Source organism: Tigriopus californicus, chromosome 7 (genome assembly GCF_007210705.1).
Source record: "Tigriopus californicus strain San Diego chromosome 7, Tcal_SD_v2.1, whole genome shotgun sequence".
Classification (NCBI taxonomy): Eukaryota; Metazoa; Arthropoda; class Copepoda; order Harpacticoida; family Harpacticidae; genus Tigriopus; species Tigriopus californicus.
In genome coordinates, this window is record NC_081446.1 from 4007896 (window position 1) to 4018463 (window position 10568).

General features: G+C 42.0%; 2 protein-coding genes across 3 annotated transcripts in view; one reads left to right on the forward strand and one right to left on the reverse strand.

Annotated features, from left to right (window-relative positions):
• Window positions 1-2373: 2373 nt before the first annotated feature.
• The window catches only part of LOC131884394 (cyclin-dependent kinase-like 4), a 26310-nt gene continuing 18115 nt past the window's right edge, over window positions 2374-10568 (forward strand). Inside the window, exon 1 of the mRNA XM_059232164.1 lies at window positions 2374-2654. Within this exon, the coding sequence (XP_059088147.1) occupies window positions 2554-2654 (101 nt within the window). The 5' untranslated portion in view covers window positions 2374-2553. The remainder of the gene's footprint in view (window positions 2655-10568) is intronic.
• On the reverse strand, window positions 5992-7895 carry LOC131884396 (peptidyl-prolyl cis-trans isomerase-like). 2 transcript variants are annotated; one of them, XM_059232168.1, is made up of 6 exons: window positions 7736-7895; window positions 7588-7661; window positions 7353-7526; window positions 7145-7281; window positions 6178-6350; window positions 5992-6088 (listed from the first exon to the last, which is right to left on the reverse strand). In XM_059232168.1, the coding sequence occupies exons 1-5, from the start codon at window positions 7800-7802 to the stop codon at window positions 6182-6184; spliced, it is 621 nt and encodes a 206-aa protein (XP_059088151.1). In that variant the 5' UTR covers window positions 7803-7895; the 3' UTR covers window positions 5992-6088; window positions 6178-6181. The 2 variants fall into 2 exon arrangements, with proteins under 2 accessions (XP_059088151.1, XP_059088153.1); XM_059232170.1 differs by having other exon boundaries at window positions 5992-6109.

Consider the following 10568-nt stretch of genomic DNA (forward strand, 5'->3'; position numbering starts at 1 on the left):
CTCTCGAAAGTTTTGATCCATTTAAAATTCCTTCTTAGAGAGCCTCTAGGGAAGTTGCCTATAAATGTTGCAAGAGTGAAAAAGATATGGAGAAGGCAAGTGTCCTTGTTTTCTCTGGTCACCTTACCCTGAGTGACCATATTCAGGCAAGTGCAAACTCCCATGGAGGGACTTTTTGGGCCTTTTATTGCTTGTTAAGGCAACATGAATGAACCTAAAGAATGGAAGACTTGAATATAGAATTAACGGTTTTACAATAATCCGCATAAAATGCACCAATAAACAAGGATTGACTAAACAAGTTGGGTGAAAGTCGAAGAAAATGAAAGAAAGTAGTACTCAAGTAGGCGCTTTTGCACTGAGCATGGTCTCCTATTTTGTACTTTTGAGCCGCTAGGGGGCCAGAGCTCCAGATTTCGAAGCCCACTAGAGTCGGTCCTTGAATGCAAAAGGTTCGCTTTTGAGCCATTTTTGTTAAAACATGAATCTTGTTTCACCAATCACAAGACTTGTAAGACTAGTCACCTCTTTAGGACTCGTTTATAGCCTTACTCTTTCACAGTTGTGGGCTAAAAATAGTGGAACGGCAAGCATAAACATCATGTGCTTTGCGTGCATATCACTCAACTGACTGAGACGCACTCACACAGTTTTCCATGCTCATTAACTCTCACATCACCTGGAGCTGGTGTTGCCAAGAAAGCTCTGTCATGTTGAGGCGTGGCCCGTGTCCTTGGCTCTCAAAAGAATGAGAGTGGATCTTCCCTTGCCCTCCAAACCTACTTGTTCTATACAGGTGTCAAGAGGTTGGCGTTTCCGAGGTCTTCAAGCGAAATGTTTGCCGACCATTTCTTTTTTTTTAGCTGGAGCACCATAATGGGCCCTGATTACTCATCGAAATGGCCTACTTCCGGATTGGTTTTTAGAAGGGAACTGGGTGACTTATAGACCTCTTAGAAGCTCAAATAAAGCTGACACGTTACTTCACACTTTGTTCCGGATAAGATCCAGAGGACCAAGGGAAACTCGATCCTGAAGCAGAGAAAACCCAATAAGACCAGCACATGTAAGGAGAAGATTCCAGTCTAGTTGGACGTTTGGGCGAGGACATAAATCATGGAATCAAGCGTGTGACTGTGCGTGTTTTAACTTGAACCAAGTTTCTAGATTTATGGGATTGATTCGGACGTTTCCTGAAACCCGAATTGAATCAAGTGCTTCAAAGATTCAGTCCCGAGCCGTTGTTGTTGTTCCATATGGTCCATTTGGACAAGTTTTCTCATCTTGATGGATCACCCTTAACCAGAACAAGGCTTAACCAATGGACCAATAAACTCGCGGTCAATTATTCATCAAAATTATGGTTTTCCATTTTATTGGGAGAAGGAATCAGTAGAGCATTTTGTGTTCAGGAAAAAAGCCGCTTCAATTGACGGCAAGGCGAATTTGTGGTAACTTTTTGAATGCCTCTTATTTCGACCAGAATGTCTACCATTTACCAAGAGTTCTACAGGCTTGCAGCATGCAAACTTGCACGGAAAAACCTGGAGATGATGCATTTCAATTCCATTTCGAGTGGAAGCCTTCTTTCCAAGTTTTAAATGGAGTTGTGCCGGAAAAAGTTGGATCGTTCTACGAACCATTCGACCCATTTAATCTTCCCATTTTGTGATTGGGCCCTTGTAAACCCGACATTTTCTCTTTGAAGTAGGTATGTTAGTCACTGGAAAACATTGTTAGAGCCTCTTCTACCGAAAGTGGTCCTCTTGTTGTACCCAATAAAATCGAGTCCGATGTTATCGGGTTTCTCTAGGGTTTTGCCAGCTTGTAGTCGTACAATTTGGGGAGAGACTATTTAACTCTAGTCCTATTTGACAAAGCTATCCCACTGTCGGTCGAAGGCTGGCTGGCCTTTTCGTTAATGGTCCTTCAGTTGAGACAGACATACTCGTACACGCAGGCTTCACCGTCACTAACAATAAAACGCTTACTTAAGAGAGTGATGATGAGAACCAAGCGAAGGAGTTGAAAGAACTAGGTACTAGTAGGTCCACATAAACGGGCTTTTTTCTGTTTTCAAGTCCAAGGTTCCATTCCAACCACAATTAATCCGGAGTGGTTTTGAAAAAAAAACTCCTTCACTCCTCATTAAGGCTCATAATAGGAATTTTCTAGAAACTAGCCAAGGGTTTAGACCATATTGTATCTGGACAATTTCATAGTAACCTGCCGGGGGGCAACCCTTCGATTGTTCCTACCCGCACCAGATGCCGCTTCTCTGACTTAGTCTTCTACTAGCACTACGTATGAGTGTATACGTATATGCAGGCGGAGGTTTCAGCCCATAAGAGAAGCCTCCACTCGGTGGCCTCGCTTCACTTTGGAAAGGTGTGCATGAGTCAAGCTACGTTTCGGTCCAACCAATCGAGTGGTTTGGTAAATTTGAACGAAATTACCGCGTTCCACATTGACATAAGACACTATAAATAATTAACGATATTGACTGGGAATCCCTGTGTCTCGAGGCCTTTTTGATTGAGTGTTTTCGTGACAATGAGTGAAATGCAGCGTTTCTTTGGTGATCCCAATATTGCCAAGCTTTCGTGGCTCTTGGGAAGCAAAACCACCCCTGGCTATGTTCCAATTAGGAGAAGGTGAGTCGATGGTCGTCACGGTGTTACCCACAATACTGATAAAGTTTTTTTTTCAAATGCCAAGACTTCTAATAACGATTTTCGTTCTTATTGAAACAAATGGAAAAACTTTTGTAAAAAATCAACTTGGATTTTAGCTCAGATTAGAATATTAATCCACTGAAAACCTACAAAGAGATAATATTTTTAAAAACGTAATAAATAGATGTTGGGAGTAACTTTAGTTGCGTTTCCAAATAGAATTTTATTCATATCCATGAAGCAAACGATAAAATATTTTATTTTCAAAGATTGCATTTACGTCAAATTTGACTACAAATTGCTCCGGTTATATCTTACAGCAATTGCCAGGAAATATAATAAGCTTTTTCTATGCCTAAAATGTAAATGGAAATATTTCACTTTTCTGACGCAGGTAGAAAAACCCGAATAATAGTTTGCAATATAATTTAAAATTTGCTTAATATCTATACTTCACAATTGTGATGCCATACTTGTCAGTTGCAACTGTAATCAAGCTTAATCTTGAATTTTGACAAAATTCTATTAAGGTTGAATAAATACATCGCTCGTAAGTAAAAATTACTTATTTGAAAATTAAACTGTCAAATGTATCTTTCAAATACTATATACGTATAGGAAGGATAGTATAGCTTTTGGCACTTAAGTAAAATGAAAGGCAATTTTACATGTTTTGTAAATTTTAAGCGCCATTTTTTGCTTTTTTTAGCTCAAAGAAAATGGAAAATTACTATGTCTTGTTGTGTCATTGAAAAAGACAATAGTATTCCTTGGGAATAACTGGAAACATAACTAGGCCATTTTTCGATGTTTTAAGGTTTAAAACGCAACCCTTATAATAAGCATGTGCTAATTAGAAGTTTTTGAAATTTTACGTCAATACATAACAAAGAGTATGTTTAATACTGATTGACTACGTTTTTGACAATGATGCATTTTAATGTACTTTAAGTGATTTAACTCACTTATCTGAGCTACTTTTACACATGTGTATTTCACAAAAGTTGTTCCTTTTGCTTGTTTGATACAGAAAAACATATCTTGATATCTTGACATTTGAGCAAACACTTAGCCAGAAAATATAACCACCGTGTCGTGGGTGGTAAGTAATTGCTTGCACTAAAATATGTTTGATTAACGGACGAAATAAACGAAAGAAAAATAGGGCATGCCACATGTATTAGGAATACAAGTGGATTTCCTGCCAACGTTCCAATTCCGAAAAATCTTTTTCGAGGGTATAGATGTTCCCCTTGACGGTGAGCGTGTGGTAATATAAGAGAGCTAGCTGCACTCTCCGTGACGTCGGTTTTAAGATTCATCCTCCAAAACCACTGAACTACAGAGCCCTTCTGTTTTCATACACATTTAGTCTAAAACGAAAAAGCACAAGGCTAAAAGAAACAAGTCCTCCATTCGCCGTCGGGATAATGTTTCCTCATGTGTAGAAGTTATGCTTCAAAACAAAGGCGCAAATGCCGATTTGTTCCTTTCTTCGTGGTTTTCTGTTCGTTAACGAAGTTACGATGCAAAGGGCTTTTGACTGGCGAAAGTAGTAAGTTAATGTGGTGGGAAAATGAGGCCTTGGCGGTCTGCAATGCCTCGATGGTCAAGTCTGGTGTTTTGTAGTAACGCAAAATTCGTAGATCAAGGTCAGATCTGATGAACAAAGGCTCACATTGACCTCAATATGGCCCGTGAAGCTTTATAAATTGCGCTAAGTGGACCTGCAGGTTGATAAGATCTTGTTGGCCTCAAGGATTCCCAGAGTCAGAGCTCACTTTTTCCGATCGCGGTGTGGAAATACGCCTGTTTCAGGACTAAACGAATCTCATGTTGGAGGATCTTTAAATGCAATATCTCGATTTGGGACCACGAACCCGCAATGGAACAATCGCAGTCTTGGAGCATCTTCAGTTGAGTGCTGTGCCATGTGGAACTCTCGAACAGACTGAGGGAGTATAAGGAATCATGAGCTTCCGTCAAAAATACGCCTATTCGTACCCTTCGAACAAGTATTTGGATCGAAAATTTCGAGCGCTTAATTTGGAAAAGCAATTCTATCAGGTCCACAGAGTTTGGTGGTGATGGTGTATTTAACATCATCTACCGCATTTATATATGTTCACAAAACCCAGAGAAGCGTAGCATTATTATTTATGGCAGGTTCAGGAGTGGTGCAGATAAGCGGTCACGGGAAATGAGGAAAAGGCCGAGGGATGCAAGGCCGCTTGCTTCGAAGTTAGAATGTTCAGGTTTTGTGAAGATATGTAAATCTCTACCTATTTGCGTAAAAGCGTCCTGAGACATCAATCCGTTCAGAATTGAAAGAAGAGACGAGTGACACTGTGAAATATATCCGAAGACAAATTTACGGCCAAGATTTCCCAGGTTACGATGGGTGAGTGAGTCGAAAGTATCTTCTTTTTTCTTTCACAATTAACTGTAATGCTCGAGCCTCGAGCAATGTTGGTTCTGCGAAAGTAATTAACTTAATGCTCTCACCCAAGCTCTCCAATGAGTCTGGAGTCTGTAAGCAGGGTGATAATGTAAAAAAGGCAGTCAAAAACAACGCAAAAATTTGGAGGATGTGCCAAAATATTGGAGTGTACTTTCATTTACCCAGTCATCTGTTTCCGCGCAATGAAAGTGTCCTGGGGGGCTTAAAAAATTCCTTCACATCCAAATGGGAGGGACAGGAGGGGTCATGAACATGAAAAATGTTCAAGGCTTCTATTTCTGCACAACCAGAGGACGAAGTTTCCTTTCACTTCGTTGTGGATTGTCAACATTCCCTGGTCTAGGAAAGCGGGGTCCATTTTCCGGGGAACAAGGCTCTAGCCAAAACTGTCATCCTAGGACTCACAAGGTTAATTCATCTTGGGGAGATTTTTTATCCAAGCCACAAATCCCTCCCTCCAATCGTCAACTGGCTTTGAACGATGCCAATGCAATGACTACGCATGAAGAGGGCACCCGCAAGGTCACCGGAAGGTTGCCATTACATAATTGTGGGAATGGCCGTCGTCGAAAAAAAAAACCTTTCGCTTCAGTATTTCAATGGCCTTGGCTTTCCCTCCTCATTCCGACCTTAAGGCTTAAGCGCAAAAGAGAACGACGAAGAAAGAAGGGAAGTTTCATGGACCAAAGGCTGGAAATGAGACATCCGTTGAAGAGTTATGATAACATAGATGGAGGGAATGGAATCATATTTCCTTTCCGTTCTCAACAACTTTTCTTGGATGAATCGAGATCAGGAAGCTGATGGAGAAGCATGAATGGAATTAAGGGGCTCTGCTGAACATTCCCTCGTATATTTGTAGGACATATTCGAGTTTATTGCCAACAATGTGTAAATATACAAGAAAAACATTACAAGCGTGGTGTTCCATCTAAAAACTAGTCACCAGACCCTGGAAGCAAATAACAATAGTCTGGATATACATTGAACTCAAGATTTCACGTCTCCATGGTCGTCTCATCGTCTCACTGTGATCGTTACCTTCCTAGACTTCGCCGCAATTCTCCACTGTGATTTTCTTGCTGGTTTTTCCGGATCGGGATCCAAAAGATTCCACTTTCTGGACCACATCCATGCCTTCGACCACTTTTCCGAAGACCGTGTGTTTCCCATCCAGCCAATCGGTTTTTGCAGTGCAGATGAAAAATTGAGATCTACAGAGAAACGATTGTCTTACTATTGTAAAACACATCAGCAGCTTTCCCCTGGGACTTTTCCCTCGCTCTGGAATTATGTGGGCAACATTCTTGTTCGCATGGTTTTGTTGGTGTGGGATCTGAAAATTTCTCACCCACCCACTCAAAATGTACGTTCATTGTTTGAAATCGATTTGAACAATGGAGAAAGAATATTTGGTAGCTTATAGCCCGCCTGATATTGACCATTCCACAACCACCCACGAGCTCTATTTTCCCATTCAAGCCACAAATACAAGCATTGTTCATTTTTGAGCAAAAAAAAAAAAAATTGTGGTATTTACAACGAGAGAATTAATCAATGACATTGGCGTCAATCAATCTGATGATCGTGTGCGCACCATTAATTCGTTTATGAAAACGTTTGAATACCATAGGGTCATGTTTAATACCCGATATTGACGAGGAATTCAGAAAACAGATTATCAATAATGCGATTAATCTCTAATTAGAAATAAGTGCGTCTATCTTCCAAGTTCGATCACGTCAATGCCGCTTTACTCTGTGGCAGAATGAGTCCAAAGCCAAAAGGATGGCTCACTCATCCGCAGAATGCAATGCTTTTTTGAACAAAAAGGGATCGCATTCCATAGTTCATACCAAGTAGGCCTAAAATAACATGCTTCATTGGAATGGCTCCGCCTACACACTCGAGACAAGTACTCTCATCAATGATCGATGGATGATCAACTGGACCAACATACAAAACAATTATGCCCCTTGGTATTCACATGCCTTCCTTCTTCTCTTACCCATTTGTATGAGGCCCAGCATTGGCCATGGACAAAATTCCGGCTCCAGTGTGCTTCAATTCAAAGTTTTCGTCTCGGAAAGTTCGGCCATAAATTGATTTTCCACCCGTTCCGTTGTGGTTGGTAAAGTCACCGCCCTGAGAAAGAAGCCGATATCCCCGTCATCTAGGGATATATAATCAAAGCCCAAGCTCGCCATCTCTAGTACCTGGATCATGAATTGAGGAATCACTCGATGGAAAGATGACCCCTTAAAGCCGAATCCTTTTTCACCCGTACAAAGACACCGAAAGTTCTCGGCCGTTTTGGGCACCACATCCGACCGCAATTCCATGACAATGCGGCCCAAATTCTCGCCATTGGCTGAGACTTCAAAGTAGACCTAGGAAAGAAAACCCGCCCGTGACCTCTATGCAGTCCATCACAACCTGGTCTGATCATACCTTGGGCAGAGGAACGGCCTCGGCACTCAGGCTTCGAATCGAGGCCAGGCTCCAAGCTCCCACATTGGCCGAAACTGGAAGAAATCAAGCTTATGACAGATGACACAAGACCATATGCATGGGTTGATAATCAGTTTGGTCTCATTACCCAGTAGAGAACTGGAATTGGCCATACGGCTGCATAAAAGGCGGGTGAAGAAACCTGATGCGGCCATGCTGAGTCCAATCGATTGTGGGAGATGCCTTGAACAAAAAGAGCGACAGGAAATGGAGTGTCATCAAGAGGTTGCGTGTGTGCAATAACACTCGACTAGAAACGAAAAAGCATGGCCTCACAGTCTAGCCTGTATTTACAGACCCAAACTTAAAACTAAATTGTGCAGTGGATTTTGCACTTGAAGTAATGCCATAGGCTTTGAATTGAGTATGATCGACTCTCTCATGGATGATGGGTGATGATTTTTTTTCCGTTTTATGGCCTTTAAGACAAAGTAAGCTCTAGACTTGAAGTAAGTGGGGCTGTAAAAATGGACAAATTCATGTGGTGTTTCTGGGTTAGGATTGTGTGAGATGCCGGTCAGAGAAGGAAATGTTCAATAATTCAAAGCATTAGTGTCACGTGATTTCCCTTGTAGTGTGTGATGGGCTCCAGATTTAAGACAAAATGATGTCTGATTTTGATCTAGGTTAGACACCATTACGAATTTCATTGATTTCTCATGATCGGACCGAAATCTTTTCAAAATACACGTTCGGAACTTTTTCCCCTTTAGACTGCACCAACCTCGTCATTTTTTCAAGCTTTACTAATACTACATAAGAGTGCATGCAAGTTTCCTTTATGCACAAAGGTTACTGTAAAGATCGGAAATTTTGGATAATGCCCCTCTCAATATCTCGACATGCTCTTTTAGCAAGTGAGTTTCGGTTGCGAAGTGTTTGCTTGTTCTTGTCATTCATGTGATTCAGGTTCACAACCAGATTCGCCATTTGAAGATCTGAGGCCCAATATGTTTGTGAGTCATATTTTTTATCTTTGTTATTATTCTATGTATTTATTTTATCGTTTGTTCTTAATAGGAAACCGTTCAAATATATCTGAGTTTCATTGAGTGAGTTTTCAACATCGGGCGAATTTACAGTTTCTGTTCGGTCATAATTAGATTCGTGTCTTGAACGCAATTTCAATAACTTCGATCCTGGCCGTTCTCTGAATAAAGCAGTATCTAATCGGACTTCAGTTCACCACAAGCTGTAATCATTACTACTCAACATGGCGCAGACGGCAGGGTTAACATAACCAAACGGGGACCGTGCCCGTGCAAGCCATAGAGGCTACAAAAGTAGTGTGACAAGAGCTGTCCGACTCTGGGAGAGCGTTTTTGAAGTCACGCCTGAAAGTGCAAATCAAGACTACATTTCTGAGGAGGTAATAAATGACCTCGAAACTCATTGCCAACGTTGTCTTGATGCCACGGATGCATTTCAAGCAAGCTTGGTTCTGGTGGAGACGTATGAGAAAGAAATTTCCGAACGAGACGTGGATTTACTAGATGTTCCAATGGATCTTGTGGAATGGGTCCAAGTCTACGTAACAAAAACCAGCGGATGTACGGTACAGCACGTGGATTTACTAGATGTTCCAATGGATCTTGTGGAATGGGTCCAAGTCTACGTAACAAAAACCAGGATATCAAACTCTACAAATACTGCGAGATCGTCCGTTGCCGTTGACAGGGCAACCAGTGACCCCAAGACCCCGATACCGAGGACCATCAACATTGCATTGAAGCCGGAGAAGATGCTGTCTTCGGCTACCCTAGGGGAGCTCAGAGCTTGGAGCATAAATTACGACGCCTTTTTTTCTCTTCTAATTGCATGGAACGCCTCTCCATATCCAAACAATGCTTAGACCTAAAACTTCAGCAGAGCCTTTCATTGAAAGTGGAGCTCGATACCCCCATCTACGGTGACGAGGGGTGCGTGAACTATCTCCGACGGCCCATTGTTAACAATACCCCAATGCTTACTCGACGGTTTAAGTTCTTTTACTGTGACCAAGGGATCGGGGAATCATTCAGTGATTGGTACTTGAGACTTCAGGTTGATGGCCAAGAAGCCAAACTCGAGAATATTCACTTAGAAGCTCTCTTCAGTCTAAGATTAGTGATAGGAACCAGTGACGCTCATTTACGTGAAGAGTTCCTCAGGCAAGTAATCCCGTCACACGAGGTTCTGGTTCGAATTGCTCAATCGCGAGAAACGGGAGCCCCAGTTGGGAATTCCATCTGGGCAGGATCACAATCGATGGAAATTAATGCTGTGTCCTCATATAGGAAGAGCCGAAATGCAAGGCATTTTTCACCAAGAAACTGGAACGACCTTAGAGGAAAGTGCTCTGGATGCGGAGCACCGTCCTCAGACAATTTAAAGAAAGATTGTCCCGGGAGGAACATCGAATGTCGGAAATGTGGAAGGATCGGTCACTATGGAAACGTCCGCATGACCTCAAGTGTCCAGAAGCTTGACTCTCAACAACCAACTCGAATGGATTCAAGACAGGTGATGGACGAGAATGTCGGAACGAGTGCAATAGAAACGTCCTTGATACACATTGGGTCAGTATTTTCGAGTCGCCCCACTCTTGGGGCTCTAGTTCAAATGTTCCCAAAATAGGGACGCCCATTCAAGCTCAGCCTTCCTGTGGCTCCAACCACAACAGGAGGCATTCGAAAAAGTGAAGGCAATACTCACTGATCCTAATGGGCCAGTTCTATCGTATTTCGACCCAAATCCTCCAACCACCTTACTCACTGACGCGTCTCTGTTGAAAGGCATGGGTTTTGCACTCCTTCAACTAATCCCAAGGTTGTTTAAAAACAGTGGGAAAACATCTCTTGGGACAACAATAGCGGACTATTACTCTTCCATAATCACCGGATCATTGTTCCACATGCGGTGAGATCGAAGGGGTTGTTGGA